This window comes from Centruroides vittatus, unplaced genomic scaffold (assembly GCF_030686945.1).
Source record: "Centruroides vittatus isolate TY-2023 unplaced genomic scaffold, ASM3068694v2 scaffold_490, whole genome shotgun sequence".
In the NCBI taxonomy this organism is placed as follows: Eukaryota; Metazoa; Arthropoda; class Arachnida; order Scorpiones; family Buthidae; genus Centruroides; species Centruroides vittatus.
The window spans coordinates 2,271,071-2,297,218 of NW_027122711.1; the positions used below are offsets into that span (position 1 = coordinate 2,271,071).

Here is a 26,148-nt window from a genome sequence, read left to right on the forward strand (position 1 = left end):
ACAGTTTTTTCTCCTATCCAACTCGGCTGCCATGCCACAAAAAACAAAAAAAAGAGGGGAGAGAAAAAAAAGAAGAGAGACTTGGCATTCTTGGACTGTAAAAATCTCTAGTGCGTGCTCTTTTTTTCTCTCTTCCTCCTCCTCCCTTTCTTGTCTCCTCCACCTCCTCTTCCGTTCTACTCTCACATCCAGTCGTAAAGAATGTAGATCTTCCTTAACGGCTGGGTCATGTTCAACTTTCTCTAGTGATCTACGTTACACTTGTGAGCTATTTATTGTCATCGAATTGGTCTCGATTCGCACGTTATCAGTAACCTCCCTGGAATGGTACAGACTTTGTACTGAGGCTTGCTAATGCGATCAGCCTTTCCTTTAAAAGTCACCAACAGGAAATTAAGTGCTGGGTGAAAGAGCATTAGACAATTCGTTAGCTATAGAGTTTGAATTATCGTTCCGAATGAGTAAGGAAAGAAGATAACGTCTTGACAATATATATATATATATAGTTAGATAAAATATCGTTCGTTTCCTCCAAGTTTAGTAATTAAGTAGACGAGTATTCTTTCGGTTTCGAGAGTTATAAATTTTATAAAGGTGATAAAAGTGATAGAAATTCGAATGTTCTTGATATCTAGCAGACAGGAAACGGTTGATGCCATATTTGACGTTTTACCCGATAGCATCTAAAATATATCCCCAACTTCAACAGAATAGATCAATTAAGCGTGAAATCAAACTGTAAAGAGTTTTAAATTGTAAATTTATAACAATTTGACTTTATCTAAGTAACAATATGTTCACTCCTTTACGTGTTCTCCCTATTTTAAAGTGATTTTTTCCACCTCATCCGTGCGGGAATTCGCTCAAAAATATCAAAATTTGATACGATCTTTCAGCGAATATATTTTAATATTTCGAATTTTTAAACTTAAATTACGGCTTGAAATCGCTTTAAATTTAAGAAAAAAGATATTGTGACAAATTTAATCAATTTTTTTCCGGATGATTTTTTAATAAAGGATGTGAAAAGTAGGTTTTGAGAAGTTATACAATAACAATTTAGTAGAAAGCTCCATTTAAGCAAAGAGAGAGAGAGAGGAGTAGAAGAAAGTAGTAGAAGTAGTAGTTGCATTTTAGAATCTGATTTCCCCCACTTTCTGTTTTCTTTCGTACTCTGCTAGATTGGTTTTATGTCCCACAGCACCTGTAGGTTAATTCTCTTTCGGCGGTGAAAAGCTTACAACTTTTCGTAAATATTGACTTGCCTTATACAATATACCTTTAGTTATGTATAGCTTTAGGGGATACACACGAAGGAAGATATTGTGTAGAAATTCCTATAGAGAAATAAACTGGCAACATTCGACTCTGCTTCAGGCAATGAAAATGTCTACTTTATTTTATTTTATTTTTATCGAAGATTTTAGTTTTATTCAAAGTCGATTTAATCTAAATCCAAATATACTTTATTTTTTTCTATCATTACACTTCAATGCATAAATTTTTATAACCGATACGAAAGTATCCTTCGTTTCTTCCTCTTTTAGTCAATAAATATATGTTTGGATGATCAGTCAATGCCACAGGAAGGTCATTTCACCTAAAGATCTCCAGCTGAAGAGGAGGAGGAAATCTAGCAAGATTTCCTGGATATCAATCCAAGATAAATTTAGTATTCTGTATATATTTATATATATATGTCTTCCCCTGAAGACAGCTAAAGTTTTATTGCATTAACTACGTGGATCTTTAATTCCTAATTGCTTCAAGGAAATTTATTTGTCTTCAATTTAACAAAGTGTTTCCTTTTAATTTATTATTATTATCGTTATTTTTAAAACAAACTTACTCATTTTTCTGTCCTTATCCTTAATTAATTTACAGAATTTTTGTTTATTATTATTAAGCTTGATTATAATTAAATTTTATTGCCATTTTATTCGTTTATTCCACTCCCTTTCTTCCATATTTATTAAATTTTTATCATTAATTTTACGTAACTACTTACCGTAAAGTCTAATGGTTCCTTCCGTTTCTCCTAGAGAATTTTTGGCAACACAAGTATAGGAGCCAAAATCTTCGGGACGGAGATTTCGCACCCTTAATTTCATTTGCACTTTATAAATTCCAGTGGGTAGTAGCATGCTGTCATATTTGGCATTAGAAAGGATCATGACTCCACCCTCTCTGGTCCAGTATGTCACAGATCGTGGATGTGACTCCAAATTGCAGTCTAGAGTGACGTCAGTTCCTAAGGGAGCTCCTATCAACTGATTAGGTATCCATATCATTGGTGGGACTAGTAAAAAAAAGGGGGAAGAAGATCGGTAAAAAAAAACTCACAAAAAAATGTTATCTAATAACTATTTCGACAATTTTCTTCAGGCAATAATGAGTAATTTTTAAAAAATATTCACAAATTTTTTCCACTTAAGTTGCTATTTTTAGAATATTTTATTCTATTTTTTCCCCTCCCATTAGGTAATTTAGTAATCTAGTAACTTCCTAAATTATCTATTATTAAAAATATTTTTTAGCAGAAAATAAAATGAATTTTAGTCATAATTTCGCTTATTAATTGATAAAATAAACGTTAAATAAACATTTTCTTATGAATTCGAAAGAATATTTCAGCTTAGTTATTATATAATTAAATGTTTTTAGATTATTTTTTTCAGATTAAAATACTGAAAGTTTATACTTAATAAATATATTTAAAAAATTAGTATTTAAGTTTCAAATAGTTTTTCGATAAAAAAAACTGTAGAAAATATAAAAATACTTTAGTAAAAGTAACATAAATAATCGATAAGTGTGTTTACTGCGAAGTATGAGGGTGAACCTCGTACATCTTTTGAATATATTTACATTTATGATACAATATTTACAAAACTGCAATGCAGAAAGTTGTCAAATATAAATTTGACAGCTCAAATTTATTCAATTATTCTTTTTATTTCGAAAAAATATTAATATAATTAATTATATTTACGTTAAAAATGAAAATTTGTAATGATTTTTCTTCGTTACACCCTCTAATAAAAATGAACTGAAGGAAGAAAATATTGAATATTATATTTAAAAATATATAAATATATTAAATTTAATACGTTGAGAAAATTAGATTAGAAGCTATTAAATAAATAAAAAAAAGTGATAGAATTATAAGATAAAAATCTTAAAATGAAAGAAATGTTGGGTAATAAACAAAAGTTATATATATATAGAAGTCATACTAAAACTTAAAGGGTACTTTTCAAAGAGAATGGGGAAAAAAACAAGAATGTAAAGGTAACATTTCTATTCTTCTAACAAAAATAAAGCCACAAATTGAAGTAATCTCGTCATTTCAAAGGTTTCGAGAATGTTGAAGAGGCACCATACAAAACTTTGGTAAACTAACAGAAATCAGAACGATATATAAAGAAATCTAAAGGAATAGAAAAATAAAAAGAAAGAGAGAGAGGTTGCAAACATCTTGTTATATAAATATAAGAGACAAGAAAACTTACAATTTACGCTGAGAACAATACGTTTGCTAACGGATGTAGGAACACCATTAGATGCTATACATAGATAGGCACCCATGTGAAGACGGCTGATTTTTGTGACATTCAAGTAAGGACCTTTCACAGACGCAACTACAAAATGAAAGAAAAACAAAATCCAATCATCCATTAGGAAAAAAAAAGAGCAAACAAAGGATAGCGGTTCTTTAGTTTGTCTCGTCTGTTAACTCACCTTTCTTTCTTCCGAATGCAATTTCTTGCCCATCCTCTCTTCTCCAAGTAACTTCTGGTTCTGGTGAACCAACGGCCACGCATCTTAAACTCATGTCCGCTCCTTCTCTTACTTCCGAATCAGAACTGGTGAGAATTTCATCAATTTGGGGAGGTACTGCAACAAAAAACAAGTATAAAAATAGTCTCTTTTATAGTCGGCTTAGGAGCTAGTGCACCATTACGCTCGGTTTTCGACCTCCTAGAGGTCTTTCAGTCTGACTATGATACAAGAAGTAGTCAGCGATACTTGTCAAGGGGATAGGCCTAGAGGGATTTACTGTCCGTGTCACAACTGACAACATGATACCAATTTAATGGTATTGTAAATTTCTAGGCATGGGTTAAACTCCACCGAGGCTTTCCTACCAATCGATGCAGGATGAGTGAAGCATTCGCTGTTGACAGCGAGGTGAAGCTATTTTGAAGAGTGTAAAAGGGGCTACTGGTTAAGAGTGGGATAAAGTAAATGGTATTACATACTCTAAAAGTCTTAGTTCATTGCATATTAATGCTTAATGAGTTGTAGCCCGAATAAATTTTTAAAAAGTAAACTTTCCATAACATTTGCCAACGAATTTCTTCTCTTATTACACGTATTCTTTACATAAAAAAAGCAGTAATTTTACTTGAAATTTTTAGACTCTTTCGAGCTTGCAACGTTGTAAAAAATCGTATATAAAGTTTAATTTCATTCGTAACTAGAATAAATAAAATATTGTAAAGGACATTTTCATTCGTGAAAATTTTTACAAATTACAAAAGACGTTAAGAAAAATATGAAATAATTTGTGTAAATAAAACAAAATGCATTTTCTACCGGAGTGTGTTGTTAGAGATTACAGATAGCGATGCCATCATCAACATGAAAAGATCACTGAGCCATCTGTCTTGGTTCCCGTACATTAGATTGTTAGGTTACTACATAAATAAGAAGCACTATGTTCGGTGATGAAAGGAGAACAGCATTAATCGCTCCCTCTTTCTGTTGGTTGTATACTAGAATAAGACAGCAGGCTACCTAAGTCGTATTATTAAAGAGAAAACTTTGCTTCTAGTAATTTATACGCCGAATTTATTTGCTGTAAATTAATAAATAAATCAACTACGAAAAAAACGAGTAATAAATAAAATACAATTAGAAACTCACCGACAACTTCTATATATCCTACTTGACTTTTCATAGGTGAAGTGTTAATTTGACACATATACTGTCCACGATCTCGTTCTTGTACATCATCAATGTGAAGCCACCATGTTCTATGTGCATTGTGTGTTACACGGTAACGAGAATTTCGAGTTATAACACGATTCTGTAAGGTGAGTAAAGTGTACCTATCTGTATGGATCCAAGCCACCTACAAATTTTAGCATAAATTTTAAAATCAATATAACCAATATTAATATAGAAATAATATAAAAAAGTATAATATATATACGTGTTATTTAATACAATATATATTGGCTTATATATATATATATATATATATATAGAAAGAGAGAATTTATACGAAGAATGTCTTTATATCGAGAAAAGTTCGATATTTCAGCAACGTTTCTCCTTTCAAATAACTTATAGGCGAAGAATAGAAATTGCAGTATTGGGTTCATAAAAAATCGATCTTAACTGAGCAGGTGATAGAATCTATCCTTCTGTTCCTGATGCTCAATAGCGGATAAAATCGATAAGATTACTGCATTATGAGTTTATAGAAATGGTTTCCAGAAGAAAGAAAGAGAGAATTTATCGTCACGTTTCAACCATTTTAAATCATAATAAAGTAAAAGTTGTGGTTTCTTGTATAAGTAGTGACATCGTAACGGCAATGATCAATATTAATATAATTTTCTAAGTTATCTTCTGTCACACTTTATTAAATTTTCGTTTTGCGGTCCACACGCATCGCATCGCTGCTTTTTCCTGTTCATCCAACTGATTGTAATTAAACTTGCAACATGTCTATTGACCAATTTAGTTCGAGTTTGTAATATAAATCATTGTTTATTTGTCAAAATAATGAAAACCAGAAGAGTAATTCAAACAGAATTAGAATAATTGATATACATATATACATGTGTGTATAAAGAATTTTATACATAACATTTAATAATGGTTTAAGATGAAGAGATAAATTAATAATAATGTCGTTTAAAATTTTAATGTTATTTATCTTTTGTATGATAATTTATTGTGTTTATTATATTTTACAAGAGAAGAATTTAAAGGTAGAAAAGTGTAAAAATGATTAAGTGTTTAACAACAATAGAAATACAACATTAACAAGAATCTTGCGGCTCCTGAATTTGAAAAGATGCTTTATAAAAAAAATGATAAAAAACTTTGTAGCGATATAAAATAGTTCAACCGAGGAAAAAGTACTTAGAAATTTTGGAATAACAACGAAATGATCCATGCAAATAATCAAAAATATGTAAACAAAGAAACAATTGAAGAAGAAACACTAACAAAAAAATGTAGAATGGCCTAAAGGGTATAAAAGTTCTTATATAAAATTAATCATAGAAACAGCCAAATTAAAGACACATTAATTAATTATATAGGCCGAAATTTATATATAGGCCTATATATAAACTAAAATATAATTGATATATTTACAGTATTTATATCTCTTACTCGCTGTCATGAATATTTACTTCATGTTGATTTTATAATTAGTAGCAAACTTTTACATTAACAAATGAGTATTTGCTTTATTAAGATTATTTTTAGAAGAATTTAATCGTTATTATAGTTTTAATAATGTTTATTATGGATTTTATCAATTATAATAAGTGCAATTATACGAAAGTAGAATATTTTACCTCTAGAACTTGGTTACTGATTGTTAAAATTGAGACGTAAGATCAATAGTAATTCAAAACTTGATTAATTGTATCGTTTCTATGATAACATCCCTCGAGCTAACTGTTCTATCTGTTATCAAAATATTATGATTGAAAATAAGTAGAAAAATCTATATCTAGTAGTGAAATATACATTAAAGTAAGTAAAATATTTTGTATTTAAGACAGTATAAATGCTTACTGTAATTTAAAAAATAAATTTCTTTTGCTAATTTGATAAACGGTAATGCACTTAAAAATTGATATATGTCTTTATTAAAGTGCCTGTAGGCGATATCTACACATATTTAATATCTAAACCCTCAGAAACATCATTTTCAATTGGTTTGTACGAAGCGACATCACGTGATATCATTCGTAATCAAACTGTAAAATTAACCAATAAAACTTTCTCAATTTTAAACATCTAAACTTTATTTAACCAATCGCATCGTAGAACAGCGCGGTATTTTTAAATTATAAATTAAAAACGAATTTATGTAAATAAATAAAATTATATAAGTAATTTTGAACAGAAAATATTCTAGATTTTATAAATAATATATTCTAGAATAGAAAATATTTTAGATTCTTCACGAGATTAATTTGTATTCTCGCTTAATTTTTGCTTGATTTAGACCTAGTCAGTTCATACTTGATGTTAATGTACTGTACCACATCATTTTCTATAATAAAAAATGGTAATAAATCTATTTTAAGTAACTTTATGATTTCAGTTCATTACGAAATAGAAAAAGAAGTATTTACGATGTGTATATAGGCTGATATAAAAACATGAAAACTTCAAAAGAGGGAGGAAACTATGAAACTATTTTCTTCTCTCAATATTATTCATATTTTTTTTTTAATGTTCTTTAGAAATGAATTAAGAGTTTTAACATTTCTGCCAGATTGATGTTGACGAATCAGTTCACGTAAAAGAGGCAAAAACTAAAGTGGATTTACTTCAAGTTACCATTACTGCACAAACGAAATGACTTCAGGTCTCGGCAATGTCATCAACTCGACTTTGGTCCCGTTACTTCGCTTGTCTGTCAACTGTAATGGTCTTTTAGACAGAAGTTTTGGGATGTTCGACTTATGTCTAGTTTCTTTTGATTTGTTTTTTTTTTTTTTTTTTTTCTTTTTATATACACTTCTCTCTTTTAATCCTCTACGTTTAACTAAAACACAATGCGAATCCTCGTAAACAATTCTAAGTTTTATAAGAAAAATAAGAAAACAAGTTTTAAAAATTGCGATAAACTGTCGTTTTCCTTTAATCAAATTACCAATTCAACTTGTTTAATAATAAATTAGTGAAGCGAACATTTTTAAGATATTTATTCTCTCCAAGTTTTTCCTTAACTGAAAGTTGAGTACAACGTTAATGGATTTCAGTCAAATAAATAAACCACAATAACGTTACAAGTTCTTTCAGAATAGTTCTCGATTTTTGTTGCATGTGGAACATCGATATAAATTATTCCACACATTATTATAGCCGAAAGCTGGACTTTATTTTGTTTACTTTGTTTAAATTATGCACATTTACAATGAGAATTCATAAAGTTTTGATATTAAATTTACGTGATAAATTAAAAAAAATAATAATACATAAAAATCTGTATAAATTAATTCGTTTAATGAGATGTGAAGTTGAGAATAAAAGCGACAATAAAGAAATTAACACGCCTACTTTAACTAGATTGGTTAACGTTTTTTTTAAATACGGCCAATAAGTTTTTAAAAAAGTAATCTTTTCAGTTTCAGAACGTTAAAGAAAGGCGTGTCGTATTTAAATTTAACTTGATTGGTTGTATTAATTAGACCAATAAACGATTAGATTTTAATTTGAATTTTTTAATCGAAAGATTTTTATTGATTTTTATTAGTAAAATAATTAGTATTTGAGAACGTTTTAAATAAAAATAGAAAAAGTATTTAATCTTGAGACTTTTGCGGTTTCCCAAATTCTTAGTTAATTAACTATTATTTTTAAATGTTTACTTATCCTGCAATTTTGTGTTTCTCTCTACTGAAGAAAAAATTTTTTAATTGGATAAACAAAACATCTGAAAGAAAACAATTCCATTCGATTAGATATTTTTCCAATTTAGAAACATCCCAAGAAACCAATTTTCGTTTGAAACGAAAGATGCCGTGTTTCGGTCCATCTCTTTGCACATAGAAACCATACAAGACTGTGAAAGTGTATAACCATAATAACTATTAAGATTGTTAATAGTCATTCTTCCTTAAGGAAATTTGCATCCAGCTTTTACTACATCCCATTTTAAACTTTGTCCGGATGTAAAGTAGAGGACAATGTGTTAAGGAACAGAAATTAATTACTCAGTCCTCCCTGCGGAGTACAAGAGAAAGTATAAAGATTACAATCCGATCATAAAACCGCAGCCGAGAGGATGTTGTAATATCAACAACGAAACAATAGTCATTCAGATGGAATGGCTTACATAAAACTATATTGTAAGCATTAATACAATGACAATGTACAAAGTTAACGTCAGATTTACGAATTATTAGTTCATTATTCATCTTAAGTACAGTAATTTCATTCTTTTCTGTATTTTCTTCACTTTTTTTTTACTTTCATTATTATTGAAGATTAGATAGCTGACACTAGAAAATGTTTTATTGTCTAGAAATACGATAGTTTTTATTGCTGAATCCGGATTTTTTCCTTTTTTAAAAATAAAAGATTTATGAAATAAAATGCATAATGAAGATGGGTCCATACAATATCCTATTTCTTTTTTATTCTTATTTATTTTTTGATGCAAACTTTACGATAATTGCAAAATTGGTTGCATGTAAAGAGATTATTTTTTATTCTAAAGTTATAAAAGACTTTTTAAAATATAGTATTTCTTTTTTTATGTAACCCTATTACGATTTTAGGAAAGGCATCAATTTATCAATCATGAAATATTATAAATTTCTAACACCGTATGAAAATAAGTTTACAGGAAAGTATAGAAGAAAACTAATAATTAATTTTGTATCTAAAATTCTTCGAATTTAAATAGTTTCAAAAGATAAATTTGTTTAAAAAGGATTAAATTAAGTAAATTTTAATTTAAAGTAATTAAATTTCAAGTTTGAAACGAAATTGAGTACAAAAATAAAATTTGTTTTTTAACAAATACTATATTACTCTGTAACTGATACAAGGTTCACATTCATTAAACATCCTATTATAAGTTATAAATATATATATATACTTATATAATAAGAGTAAACTTAATGAATGTCCTTTTCTAAAAATAAATTGCATTCTTTTATTTCAAACTCCATTAATCAATTTTAAGCAATTGACATGGTCAACATATTAACGCGGTACAACGGAGATTCACAAAAGAATGCTTAATTAAGAGAAACACAATTAATGAGTCGAATTCTAAATTATTACGACATAAGTCACCAATGAATTATTTAATTTTCCATTTTTAAAAAATGTTCAATAAATTATTCATTTAAAGTAAGATAATCTATATCTAAAAACTTAATTAATATGTTTAACTTTGCTTTTATTATCTTATTTTTTTTTTATTTAAATTAATAAATTTTCGGATTTATATAAGTCTGTTAATTCTTTTCTTGAAAATTTATAGTAATTTTTTTGAAAACATATTTTAAGTTTTAACTATTTTATTTCTTAATCCCATTTTTTTTTTTTAAATTCAATTTTAGAATTCAACTTCTACTAATTCTTCATCTTTAATGCATATTATTAATATTATTACGATTTTTTAATTTTAAACATTTTTAACATTAATAAAGATAATAATTTCAAATTCGTAGTATTTAAAAATATATTTTTTGTAGTTTTTTAAACCTTTTTAGTATTTCTGATCAAGTTTAGAAATTTACTTCTAATATTTCTAAAGATATTTTTCCTTTTAAATGTTTTTAAAAACAGACTTTTAACTAACAAAATTATATAAAAAAATACAATTTTATACATTCTAAACATTATTACAGATATAATTTTAACATTTTGCAACGTCTAAAATATATTTTTAATATTTCTGAACAATAAAAATTAGATTTCTAGTATTTGAAACACGTTCATGTTATGTAAATAATTTAATAATATTCCTTCAAATGTTTATAAGTATTATTCTTATAATCTTAAAAACTTTTAAAATATATTTTTAATGTTTTTGGACGTATAAGAATATATTGTTAACATTTCTAAACGACAAAAATTAGGCTTTAGTATTTTAAACAATTCCATTTTATACATAAGAATTTAATAAGTTGAAGAATATTAATGTATTTTTTTTTTTTTTTTTTTTTTTTTGTATTCTCGAACACTTTAAAAATATATTTTATTATATTTTGGTGTTTCTAGACACTTGAAGTTTACTTTAACTATACTTAAACATTTGAAGAAGAACATTTTTTAAATATTTTAAAACATTCTTTTAAAATATGAATTTAACATCACCTAACCAAATTTTCTCCACTAAAAATAAATCCAAAAAAATGATGATAATTCTGTCATAGCATCAGAATAACATTTAAAAAAATACTTACCCATTTATTATTAATTTTATTATTTTTTTGTCATCACGTATCGTTTTTTATAACGCAAAAGAACACGAAAAAAAGAATAAGAAGAAAAATATAACATATAACGTATAAAATCTACTATTTCTGTACAAGTATTTGTTCATAGCACGCCATATGAATAATAGATTTAGCATATATTTTTTTTTTCTATACATTTGTTTTCAAGATATAAAAATAATATTAACAACATGCTAAAGTTAGATTTTATTATCATAAAAATGGAAATATTATCATCTTTTACTCTCAAAAATGACTATTAACATAAAAGTAAACATTTCTATGTTTAAGAGATGAATAAAGAAAAATATAAATAGTGAGAAACAAAAGTACAAAACATCCCGTAGAGACGAGTACTGTAGGGTATCTAGATTTTAATAATACATCCAAAATTTAATTATATTGTTCTCAGTCTAATGAGATTTCGTCACTCCTTTGCGGCAGGAAGGTATTGTAGCAACAACAAAGCTAATCAAATCGACTTTTCTCTCTTCTACACGATCATATTTGAATAAAACTTCATATTTAATATACCAGTAGGTTTCGTGTAGAATGCATTAATTCAATTTCGTTGCTGTACGAGAGTAGGAGATCTTAGTAATTGCGGTTAGAAATTATTATTATGATTATTTTTCCATTCTACTCTATTTAATCAACGTCGTTATGTAATTAATGAATGTAATAAATAAAATAATTCTTTTGTCATAAGAGAGAAATAAATATTCTTTGCTTTAATTCGACTGCATATCTTCATTTTATTTTTATTTTATTTTTTTTACAAGATATATATTTATACAATACACGTTAGTTGTTTGTATAAATTAAGAAATGAATATTAATAACTGTGTAATTTCTATTAATAAAAATGGAAAATTTGTCCTTGTTATAATGAAAAATGTTATGTTTAAAGATAATAAAATTTGTGTTGTAGGCTACTGAACTGTACCTTAATGAGTTTATTATAAGTGTAAAGTAAATTATCTCGTTAAAATATTTTAAAATACTTTTTAAAATTAATTGCTAAAATTCACATTTATATTACATATATTATAAATTATTATCAAGAATTAGACGTAGAAGGTGATAGAATTAGATTAATCAACATAGACGACATTTTTCCGTAAATGCGTAAGATTTTAAGCGATGATTGGTCGTAATGATAAACAAAATAGACCAATGTCCGACGACTGTTTTTATATTTCAATTTCCTTAACCAATCATTTTTAAGATAAATTTATTTATTGATTAATCTTCGTTAAAGTATTTCGCATTTAATATCTTATTTATATTACAGTCGACCAATTTTAATTAAAACCTTTTCTAGCATATTTTATTATTTAATTATTAATAATATCGAATTTTAAAACGAAAATTTATTGTAAACATTCTCAGGCATAAAATAAAAATCAAACCAATCAAATTTTAAAATTTTCTCAAAAATTCTGTTAAAAAAAGTCACAAAATTTTCAACTAAATATACAGGTAATTTCAAAATTTAGAAACTAATTACGCTGTAGTTGAATTGATATAATAATGCATCATAATCTATTAGTATAAATTGTGATTATGGTAGATTGGAATGCTTAATAAATTAACATAATTTCGAATGATATAAATTAATATATTAATTTCTAAAATTATGTAAACGTAATGAATAAGGATGCAATCCATTTACGCCAGGGTTTAGTCATAGCAAAATTGAACGAACATCTATATACTAAAGCCTAGATTATACAACCAAGTCAAGATATAATTGAACAGAAAATAACGTTATCATCATCATCACTAAAAGGTTTTAGAGGTAAAGCAGATAAGATATCCGATATTATCTACTTTGTCATCTTTTCTGCTACCGATTGAACGATGACCATTTTAAGAAAGAAGAAGACCAGTAAAAATCTTGTCACGAACACTTAGAATTCAACTCCTGTCACATCACTATGGGAAGTTATATCACCGGCTTTTGTCAGTAGGATGGAAATAGGGGTATCCCACTTGCTGCTGTACAATGATTTACGTATTCCCATTGTTACTGGTCTGAGACTCAAGACACGAAAAAAACTCAACATTTATGGTGCGAGACGGTTCGTCTCATGCGTTCGTAAATTTTATCGTCAGCAATAGGGAGTGAGGAAAACAGGAGAAGTTAGAAAAGGCAGAAGAGAGACAGGCTGTTAAAAGACCAATAAAGTGTGAGGCCGAAAGGCGAATACAGAAAATACCAATCTTATTTCTATCTGCCAACAGTGGAATATTCCAAAAGTAATTTTATAATATTTATGTTACTATATTTTACGTTTTTGAAATTGAGAACTTGAATTTTTTACTCCTTTCTTTCTCTTTATTTTAACCGAACAGCTTGATTTGTTTTGTAAATTAAAAACCAAAAAAATTTATTACTTTTCGGTATAATTGAATAGTTTCGTTTCCTTTCCCCTTTAAATTAATAACATTTCAATTATTGTATGTAATTCAACTTGATTTGTTAATTTGTAATTACATTTAAGCTTTATTATAATTAATTAATTTTTAATTTAACAATTACGATATTTATTAGAATGTTTAAACGTTTGTTTTAAAACTAAAATTTTATTTATTTTCGAAATAGTTAATTAATATTTAATGTAATAGTTCATTTTTTAAAGTGTATATTTACCTATCACTTGATATGAATAGATTTAAGTTAATATTCTGAGTATGCAAGAAGTAATGTGAGGTAGGCTACTCGATGAAGAGTGAGAAAAGAGTAAATAGTCTAATACAAAAAAATAAAATGAAGAGGAAATGAATAATAGGAGCAAAAATTGAATGGAAGGTAGAAGTATTCTTACTCATTCAACCTGAAACGATTCTGGATAGAAAGATATACGGTCACCATACAATAGGTACTTTTATGAAAAGAATGTGTTTCACTTAATAAATTTTTACATTAAATTAATTTATGGAAATATTTTCATGCATTTTTTTTACTTTTATTTATTTCTTTGTACTTTCAATAACATTCTAAAATTTAAATAGTATATTATTTTGCATTCTATAAATTTTTATGAAAAAATAAAAAAGTAAAATAAAATAAAATATTCTAATAAATATTTATTAAACTTATCTTACTACTACTATTCCTTTTTTCCCCTCTTCCTTTTTACTGTTTAAAAATTTAAATGTTTAATATTTTAAGATAAAAATTCAAATTTTTATTTATATAAGAAATCATAGATTTTAAGACTTAATTAATGAACGATTTTAATATATAATTTTGAATAAATATGAAAAATTGTGTTAAAAATACATATTTTTCCCTCTTTAAATATTTTTTAGATCTCTTACATCATGTTTTATTCCCCGCGATAAACTTTTTGGAAATTTCTTTATAGTGTAAGTCTTTATCACGTTTCTTTATGAGAGACGTGATAGCCTATATATGTTAGAACTATAATATATATATATATAAAGTCAATAAAATTACATTAAATAAGTTATATTGCTAAAATGTAATTAATAAATTTATAAAAAATATAAAATAAAAACATTTCCTTTTCTTAGACGTAGTAGAGATGATAAAACTTTGCTACCGTCGAGCGTGGATACTTGAAAATTTTGGATATATTGTCGATGAGATACATTGAATTGGATGCTATAACATAGGAGAAATGATTGAAAAATAAACCTTTCATCTTAGTTTAACAAGATGAAAATTGTCAGATTTATGCTTGGAAAGTAATTGGAAACTAAATGGCATGACTTGGAGTACTTAGCAAACATAGCACTTTCTCCTGTCCAACAGCCTCTTTTAGCATAATGAAGCGGAATGTAGAGTTAGAGAGTTGACTATCGAACTTGTGTCTGTTAAATGACTAATCAACTGAATGATTAGTATGCCTGATTAAATGAAAGTTTTCTTCTTTTCACAAAAGATCATTGATTCCTAAATTGAAATTATTGACATTGTCTTTTGTTGACATTATCGTGTGGAAAGCTACATTTACTTGATTGATCTTTTTCGAATTTTTTTCCCTTTTCTCCCGCTTAAGCTCTTCAACATATTTATTCTAAGAGCTTAACTGGCAAAGTTCAATTGTTTAAACCATTAGTCAAGTGTCTGATTCCTGATTGTGTGTGATAAATTGAGATTTAGAAGAAGGTTTCTTTCTAACAAGAAAAAGTATATATACATATACTAGTGAACAGATAATTTTTCATCTTCATTTCAATAAAAATAAATAAGACGTGACGAGATATACTCAAAAAATATAATTTTCAGATCTATATCCTAATATCATATATATATAAATAAATATATGATCCTATTTTTATTTATACAGGACTAGATTGATATACGTTATCGAAATCTTATATTTTATTTTCTCTTCCCTGTTTTAATCTTCGAACTTAAACAATATGGAATAGCTGTTATTATATTATATGTATTTTATGATCGATTCCCTTCTAGATAAAAGAGAAAATCTTTTAAGAAGGGATCAAGAACATTCTGATACGAAGATGGATCAAACGTTATTGAAATTTTTTGATTGATTAGAAATATGTTTAAGTATATTAAAAATATAATTAATTATAAATAAAATATATATAAAAACCTTTAAATTAATAAATTATATAACGAGATAGACTTAATTCATTTTAAAGAAGACGATAAGTTATTTTTTAAAGTGGAAAAAAAGTGATAAAATATTGATAAAAATCCTTGCAAATGTAATGATGCATAATTCAAATATATGACTTTTAAAAGCATTTTTCTTCACTTGTTCAAAACAAATGTGGAATATAATAAATAAAAAAGTAAATAAAAAAATACTCGTCATCACAAAGATATTTTGATATTTACTATACACTTCATTTTGCCATGTCAAAATATCAGAAAACGGAATAAACAATGGCGAGTAAGTTTTGTTCTGTTTAGATATCGATTTTTACTCAAAGTACAACATTAAGCGTAGTCACTGAAAGATAGACACTCTTCAAATTCCATTTGAACAAACACATTCGTTCAGTCTGAAAACGAAACTGCATGAATAAAGAGAAAAAACTTCGATAGTATATATTCTGTAGTAAAGGAAAATGTAAAGAATTTTTTACTGTTTGTATAGATTATATTTGATGTTGGCTGTTAGAAAGAGTCATTTCATACTTGAACAACATCAAGTTTCGACGTTATTGCTTTCTATATCTTTTCACACATCTGTGACACTTTGTCTTGAAATCAGAACTTAGTGTATAAAGAAATGTTAGTAATCATTCATTAAAATTTTAAATTAAACATTAAGACAAAGGAAAACTTGCCTATTTTTTTGATGGTAAAAATATTTATTTTTTTATTGCGTCAAGTTGTCTGCATCGACATTTTATGGATATTAAGTGCGACAGGTTTTTTACCTCTCTTATTGTTTTCTTGAATAAATAATATATAAAAAACACAGCAATATTTGAAATTTTAATCTAATTACATACCAAAAAAAAACCACAACCGTAAGTAGGTAATTTAAAGTTATAATTATTGTTGTATAATAGAATTTTTAATAACATTGCGCTGAAGTTTACAAGATGCAATAAATTTAACGCATTAAATATATATTTTTAAATAATAAATGTTAATAAAATGGCCGAAGTTTTAACGTTAACGGGCATGTATACGCGGTACAAGTGATGGAAATTATCTCAAAGTAATTATAAATTCTCATTACTAAGAATATATTAGGGGAGTGTTTAATAAAAATTATACTTATAATAATTAGAAATTACAAGAATTATGTACGTTTGTATACACCAGGCGATTTATGTAAGTACATTATTGAATAACGCTCATTAATTTAGTTGTATCTCTTGAGAAAACAGTAAGGCATTTACCTTCTAACCTATTTACTATTTGTTCAATAGATATCCGCTTTGAGGCTCTGAACAGATCTCTGTCCGATGAGATTAAACGTTGACATCTCAATTCCCGATACAATCCTTACTCCTATATATATATATATAGACCTATATATATATATATATATATATATATATATATATAGAGAGAGAGAGAGAGAGAACGACAGACAACCATAAATGTCAACCCAACTTATGACTCACTTCCCAATTACTACTAGAAAAATCATATCTTATCACTCTATAAAACATTATATTTTAATTTTAATCTGTATAAATTATCGATTTTGTTTACTTATATAATTAAAACGATATAATTTCTAAACAATAATTAAGGTAAAATAACCTTTTCTAACAAACTTTTAATTAAAATAACTTTGTAACAAAAGATGTCTTAATTATTTCTTGGAAACTAATTTAATGCAGATAACATTAATATATAGAATCCATTTTGTAGTTTGTAAATAAATGTTTTTAAAACGAAAAAAATATATTTATTTATTTATAGTTATAATTAATTAATTAATTAGCTTTTTATATATTATATATATATATATATATATGTTTCATTCCTGAATAAATATATTTACAGAAAGAATAATGTAGGATTGTTGTTATATAGACTTATAGAAAAACTTTTGAATAAAAAATAAAAAAACAGGCTACAGAATTTTTATTTTTTTAAAAATAAAACGAAAATCAGAAATAATGCATAATACAGTTTACAAATAACACATTCTTTTGAATAAATAAAATATGAGTATATTTCTTCAATTTTCTACAGAATATTTCTTTGGAAAATCAAGAAAATTTCTGTATTTATTAAACGGAAACTATACTCTATAATTATCAAATAAAAAAAATATATGTACGTAAAGTCCAATCTCCAATAAAAGCCACCCTCCAAAAATGTCTTTTTTTTTTACGTTCCTCTCAGTGGCCATTATTCAGAGGTTTGATTATATATAAAAATTGCTTAAAATAAATCATGTTAAGCTGATATTAAGAGATTTTATAGAGATTAATCTTATATTTTGATCAGATTTTTCGAGTATCGATCGCATCTAAAGTACTGTACAGTACTGTACAGTACATATAAAAATATTATTTGTAGTAATAGTTTAAGTTGTATTTCCTTTTTAATTCTATTAATTTTAAATTTACATTTTCCTTTACTCTATAAATATTCATTTAATGACATTCTTTCTTCTTACAATTTAAAAAATAATAATTTTATTCGATATTAAAGAACCGTACGACCCATTTTACCGAGAGTTTTAAAAATGGAAGTTTAATTTTTTTTTCTTTAGAAAATTTATAGATTATTACAAATTATATTTTATTTCGATATAAAGAAATGTGCTTCCTATATAAAAAGAGCAACAAAATATTTAATATTTTTCCTCTTTCCATTATTTTATCCAAAAAATAATCGAATTTAACAGCTGTTTATAGGATTATAAATTATATTAAGAGATGAGATTATATACATTTTTCCTTTGTCTTAAATTAAATTGGACTTTTATGCGCTCATTCGATCAAAAACAAGAGAATTTATTTTATTTTATTTATGTTTTTCTGTCTGTATATATACATATATACACATATAGATATGTTGTATTAAATTGAAAGTGCTATTATTATAAAGACTTGTTGCCAAAGTAGATTTTTATGAGATTAAATTACTTGTTTCTTAGTTCTTTATTTTAGTTTTGAACATTTTTTATATTGATTTTTTCCTTCTATGCGAGACATAAATGGATTTAATACTTTTACTGAACTGATAAATGCATAAAAGGTTAAAAAAAAGTAAAGATAATTTTAAGTAAATGTTTAAATTTTAAAATTTTAATAGTAATAAAAAGTTATATTTATTATTATTTAATATTTTATTATTATTATTATTTTTAAATGTAACGTTAAACTTTGTAAAAATTTATTCATTGAAAGATAAAAGATAATTGAAGAAAAAGACGTTTAGGAAAAAAATGAACTAAATTGCATAATAGAAAATGAGAACATGAAAGTTAAGAGTTGTAGAATATAAAAGAAAATAAAAGGAAAACTAAATGCAAAAGATGCTTCTAAGCTTTGAAAATAGAGTAGAAGAATGCAAAGATTTTAAGTTGAGAAGAAAGAAAAGTTGGAAAATAACATCAAAATGTATTTAAAAAAACAAGTAAAAAATTAATGAAAGTTAATAGAATAAAAAAGATACATTAAAAGATAAAACGAGCATAAATTTACATGAAATAAATTAAAGCTCCAAGAAAAATTTTCGTATGTAACACTTTAATTAAAAAAAGGAAACTGTTTCTCACCTTTTTTTTTTAAACAAAAATTTTCAAGCTGTATGCGTATTTATTAAACCATAAAATTCTATTGACATTTAAAAGATCTTATTAACTGCTCATAACTTGTTGCCATAAGAAAGACCATCATTAAGTATAGGGAAAGATGTCTTTCGCACCTGTCTCTCAATATCATTATGTAAACACTTTTATAATTCTAATGGAATATCTTTCTACACTTGATGGACCATCGATTTCTCGGTAATTTAGTCTAATGTTTGACGTGATTAACCCCAAAGAAACGTTCAATGTCAGTTTTAGTTCAACAGAAAATTACTGGTATCCAATAGTGGGTAATTAGCTTTACTGTGAAAACCAAGTCACATGCATCGTTAGTTTTCGCTTACCACAAAAGGAACTTCTGTCTATCGCCTCCTTTTCGAAATTTTCTTAAAACATTAAACCATCTATACCGACGGAAAAGTATTGATTAGGTTAATTATAGCAGTACATTACTAGCAGCTCATTCATTACTTGATAGAAACATCACTACATAATTTAGCGAACCATCCAGAAAATTACGGTGTTTAAAAGAATTAAAATTTTTTAAATCATAATTATATTAACTCAATTAAATTATAATTAATTAAATGAGTACTTTTTTTGCAAGTATTTTGAAAATTTATCTTTGATATTGTTTGTTGTGCAGAAGTGTTTTCTATTTTTAAGATGAAAGATATGGAAATAAACATTGAAGTTTATGTGTATGTAAAAGTAAATCACAAGAAAGTTAAATTGGCTTTATGTTAGGTGTTTCGTAAACTTACCTTCCAAAATTTTATAATGTTTTCTTGAGGTGTCGCCGTTTAGAGCTAAAGGAGTAGCTCGCGTATTAAAATTTTGCTGACATTTTCATATAAACGTAAGCATATCACACAATACTAATATCTAATGTGTCGTAAACTAAATATTTGATCAATAGTTTTATAGAATGACATTTAGAGTTGGTGTTTAGTAGCCTACTACAAATCAATTGATAGGAAGATAAGAGTGATGATAAAAATCGAGTTAAAATGTTTATATAAGCAAAATAATCTTCTTAAAATTAATTATAATATAAAGAATAAAACATGGTTAATCATTACTAAAACATTTATCAGATTAGAATTTAGAATTAACGCCTACTTTTCCAATACTGTATATACATACTTCTTATCTTTCTCGCCTACTTCTCTATACAACCTACTTCTTACACCTACTTCTGTTTACATCCTACCTCCTTCGACTACTTCTGTATACAGAACTGCCTACTTCTTACGCCTACTTCTGTTTACATCCTATTTCCTTCGCCTACTTTTGTATACAGTACTGCCTACGTCTTATTCCTATTTCTGTTTACATCCTACCTCTTTCGACTACTTTTGTATACATCCTACGCCTACTTCTGTATAGTTCCTACCTTCTACACCTACTTCCGTATATTACAAAACATTCCATCGTTAGTAAACACATCCATTTTTCTAATTTGTCTTTATTATTGATATTTGCCTTGAATATTTGGCAGAGGACTACGTAAACACTAAAATATTTATGTTAGTTTTATATAAAAACTAATAAAGTCATCTTCCATAATTTTTAAATCTACAATAATATAATGTTAAGTAACTTTATTTATCCACGATTTTATTTATTTTTTATTTATTTTTAGAGATTTATCATATTTATTTTTATTTCAATAAAAACCAATGCTTGAGACAATATTTTATAAATCGATCATTGAACTAATATTTTATAAAACTGGAAACGATCATGCTCTATTATCAAAAGTCAAAGCTATGCTATTTATCAAAACTCGAAAACTATCATTTATATATGTTTTTCAACTGAAAAAATTTCTATAAAATAAAATCTATAAAAAGAAATATTATTATTATTATTTAAGTTATTCAATTTATAAAAAATATTATTAAATTTTTCTTATGAGTAATTTTTGTAATTATCTTCATAAAATAATATGAAACTTTTGTAGAAAAATGATTTATAAGGACATCTTTATAAATTGAAAATAGTAATTATATATATAAGTTTATAAAATAGAATGATTGTTTATCTGTCTATTTGTTTGTTCCCTATACATTTCTAACCGATCTATACTAAATTTTTCAGAATTATTCTTTAGGATCCTGTAGAAAATATAGGCCAGCAGGATTTCATTCATCCCTTTTAGATTGTGATAATTTAAGCTTAATGCATTATTAAATTAACGTTGTTCATTTGAGTTGGCCTAAAATAACCAAACTTTTAACATGATTTTAATGTTAATGTTTGTCCTAATTAAGTCTACTTTTCTTTCGGACATTGCAAGGCCTCTTTATTATATATTTATATAAATTGATTTTTTATAAACTAAATATTACATAAACTTTTTATCAAAATTCTGTTGTAGGAAGCTAATATGAAGGTTTTAACATTAATCTACTTAACATATATATATATATTTATGTAAATATTAAGCTTTTATTTAGTTTATTTATTTAATAATTACAGGATTTATGACAAACTTGAGTCTGTGTTCCTATAGTTAATATATTTTTAAGGATTAAAATACATTATTTAACTATCTAAAACAGTTATTGCAGGACTTTATGTAACTTTTTTGTTTTTTAGTCAATGGGGATGAAAGGAAGGAAATTTCACATACGTTTAGAATAGCAATTCTTTTGGGAAATTACTCTTGACAATAGGGACATAAATGTTACATTGAGAGTAGATTCTTTTCTCTGTAGTAAGACAGAATTCAGAACTTTGTTATCACCCCGATCAAGTCGAATCATTATAAAAGAATTTGATTTAATATAAGTATGCAAGAGTGATTCAGTATCTTGATAACAATAGTCAAATCAAATGAACAAACATTGACTTAACACGAGCTTTTCTTGGTGAAAAGACACAATCCATTTATGAGGTCAATTAACAATAATGGATAGAAGACCGAAATAACAATAGAGTCTCCATCTTTGACGAACGGACCCCGAAAATTGGATTATTGCAACGTGTTCGGAACAATATATCGAATTATGGCTATTAGATTATCTTTAGGCAACTATTGTTCTCTCTCTGAGACATTAAATTGAGGCTTACCCTATAACTTCCCAGGTTATCCACAACACACGGAATGCTAACTTGACGTCCTGCTGAAACGGTTACATTTGGGATCGGTTCTGCAAACACTGGTTCTGCTGGAGTCTCTACTTTGGTTGATATGCCTATAGAATAAAAAAAGAAAACGGAGAATAAATTTTAGCTGAAGGAGGAACAGAAGTTTGAGTGCATATTTACATCACTTATAGGCAATATTTTACAAGTATATAAGATGTTTGAGCAGCTTATTTGAAGAATTATACTTATAAAATGTCATATAAATGCTCATTAGTAGACTAAAGTGAACGTCATTTAGGTTCTGAAAATGATTTACTGGAGGATATTCTGTGCTTGACTTAAGTATATAATATTCTATTATGAAGTCTAAAGTAGTTTATCTCATGTATATTTTATTATTTTAAATGAACGTGAGTAAATAAGATGAGGATAGAAAATATAATTTCGAATAAAGAATAAGTTATAGAATGAATTATTTATAAAATGGTAATTGTGATAAAACATTTCCTTAAATACAAGTATCAGTCAATACGCATTTAAGAGATAATTTTCTTACAGTTGAATAATTGATACGAAATATATATAAATTATATGTTGAAGCGTATAGTATATGAAGGAAAAGCTCTGTTGTTTATATTATAAAATATAAATCATGAATTCAAGAAGAGATAGAATTTAGAACGCGTTTCAAAAATACAGTACTTTTTGATTAATTCTATCTCTTTTATCATTTTTTAAGTTATAATATATTTAATTTTTTATAAGGCTTTTATTATATTTATTCGTAGATAAAGTAATGTTGAAAAAATTCCATAGAACTTTTCACTACAAAGCGTAAGATATGAGAGAAACTCTAATATAATGACTTCAAAAAGTGATAAGAAATCAAATTAAGCGGAAAAAATGTTATTTGTAGGCAGTCCTTATAAAAAAAAAAATAAGGTTGAGAGATTCAATAATGATTTAATAATAATTAAATCTCGCAACCTGTTTCGTTTTCTTTAATCTAATAAGGCTAAAGAAAGCAAACAGATTCAAGCAGGCGTAACTCCTCCTCTTTCAATTTCATCAGCCAATGTCATTAAAGTAATCTTATCTACAACCAATCATCGTTCCATCTCTTATTCTTTCTATCTTATTTATAATGCAGAGGACAATAAATGTTTTTAAATATATCTTACTATAAATTCTACTATTTTTCTCGAATATATTTTATATTTAGCTTGCTCAAAACTAGTTCGTGCTATAAAATAACTTACTAAATATTCTAAATAACCGTAAAAAGAATTTTTTTTCTTCTAAATAATAAACTATAAGATAAAGCAAAATTTCAACAACATTTCAGTATCGTGTATTTAAATATATAAAATAAATTTTCAAAAAACTATATATTCTGGAAAAAATCACACCATATGTCGACAGTGAAACGATATTTTGAAGGTATAGAAATATGTTCTTTCTTCACTTTACGAACATTTATATAGAAAAATCGTTGAAGAAATAACAACGTTGCAAAGCCCAACCATTATCGGGTAGTATACGAACCATGACAGTAGCCAAATTGTCAAGGAATGTTGACAAACGGCATCTAAAGGACAACAGCGATGGTGTGTGTAGGATCATATTGTGAAAGTGTCATTAAGCATCACGCCCCATCAATCTGGGATATATTGATCAATTGATACGACATCAACTTGCAAGAGGAGAGAGAGTGTGTGTGTGCGTGCGTGGTGTCTCAAGTGAGAAAAGAGCTCCAACCAAAACTAGTAAAAGCCAAATCGATTTTCTCCCCCTTTTAGATATTTTTATCTATTAATTTTGAAAGCAGTGATGATTCCAGTTTACTTTAGCACTTAGAAGATATTATAAAGCATTAAATGTTATGTTATAAAGATTTTTAAAGTATAAAAAACCTTACAAATTATTAATGTAGTTATCTTCTTGTCGATTAAAATACTGAATAAACATTAAAGTAAAGGTGTAAGTATGTTTATCTGATGGCTTTTTGTAGTAAGAACTCATTTGTTTACAGTTTTATCATTCTTAATTTGCTTTTGTAAGATAACAATAAGCTTTTACAAGAGAAAATAAAAATATTTATTCTGTAAAAAACGTATGAAAACAAAAAATATTTTATGTAAAACATTAGATTTATTTGAAATTCCTTCCAAAACGTGTTCATGCAAATTTAACCAACACAAACTCGTGTCTGTGCAAGATTAACGATACAGGAATCGTGTTTAAGTTAATTAATAATATAAAATATCGCATCTTATTAACATATAAACAAGAAAAGAGTATCAAAATATAAAAGTCTAAACTGCCAAACAATAGCAAGTTTTTCATATTTTAAAATATTTAAGGAAATTTCAAAAAAAATTTTTATTATAAAGAAAAAAATATAAAATTTCGACGAATCCTACTAATTTTCTTAATTCCAGAAAAATATTAATAATGTTAAAATGTAATTTTTTCCCCTATTATCGGGAAATTTAGGGAATTTTTAAAATCGTTTTCTTGTTATCTGTGAAAATTTTCTTAAACAAAAAAATTCCCTAATCATTTATAGAAAACATTGCTTAAATATTAGGGTATATTTTTCATAAATATAACCTGATATTTAGGGAATATTATTTCTCACGTTATATATTATAGGCCTACAGTATAATATTTTAAAACATCTTTCCAAATAAAAATTATCATCATTTGTATAAATGATGATAATTTTGTATTGTATTGTAAAAGTATTGTATTGTATAATGCAATACTTTTACAATATTCTGTGCAAGATTAACGGTACAGGAATCGTGTTTAAGTTAATTAATAATATAAAATATCGCATCTTATTAACATATAAACAAGAAAAGAGTATCAAAATATAAAAGTCTAAACTGCCAAACAATAGTATATTTTTCATAAATATAACCTGATATTTAGGGAATATTATTTCTCACGTTATATATTATAGGCCTACAGTATAATATTTTAAAACATCTTTCCAAATAAAAATTATCATCATTTGTATAAATGATGATAATTTTGTATTGTATTGTAAAAGTATTGTATTGTATAATACAATACTTTCGAAAATATTTTAGAAAAAAAATCTAAATATTACATAAATACACCGAAATCATTTAAAAATAATAAAAAATATCTTTAAAAAATAATTATTATTTCTTAAATGTATTAATTAACTAAATTACAATTACCTATTCCCAAAAGTAAAATTAAAAAAAAATATATAACTTTATAATTAATTTATAAACTGAATATATAACGAGAAATTTGATTGGATCGTAATAATAATAGTAATAATAATTTATGGATAATTTTAAACTGGAATGTCATATAATCAATCAACGTAACGATATTTAAATGTCAAAATTGTAATAATGTTAACGATTTAGGATAAGAATAGATTTTTTTAAATATTAGTTATAAAATTATAGATCTATATTTTTATATATTTATAGTATTTATTCGCGCATAAATAGTTTTTTCATCCCCCATTTCTCTTTAAAAAATGATGCTATTTTTTCTTATCAATATATCTTTTCTTCTACTTTTTTTTTATACGCCAGATCTAACTT

At 25.9% G+C, this 26,148-nt stretch overlaps 1 protein-coding gene and 1 long non-coding RNA gene across 5 annotated transcripts in view; both read right to left on the bottom strand.

Moving 5' to 3' along the window:
* The window catches only part of LOC136989358 (uncharacterized), a 315,036-nt gene that overhangs the window by 75,121 nt on the left and 213,767 nt on the right, over positions 1-26,148 (bottom strand). The gene's annotated exons all lie outside the window — the stretch shown is intronic.
* The window catches only part of LOC136989352 (neurotrimin-like), a 92,413-nt gene that overhangs the window by 9,031 nt on the left and 57,234 nt on the right, over positions 1-26,148 (bottom strand). For both annotated transcript variants that reach the window (XM_067287474.1, XM_067287472.1), the window contains exons 2-6: positions 22,538-22,662; positions 4,930-5,137; positions 3,742-3,897; positions 3,513-3,641; positions 2,009-2,299 (exon numbers count right to left, since the gene is read on the bottom strand). In XM_067287474.1, the coding sequence (XP_067143575.1) occupies positions 2,009-2,299; positions 3,513-3,641; positions 3,742-3,897; positions 4,930-5,137; positions 22,538-22,662 (909 nt within the window). The remainder of the gene's footprint in view (positions 1-2,008; positions 2,300-3,512; positions 3,642-3,741; positions 3,898-4,929; positions 5,138-22,537; positions 22,663-26,148) is intronic.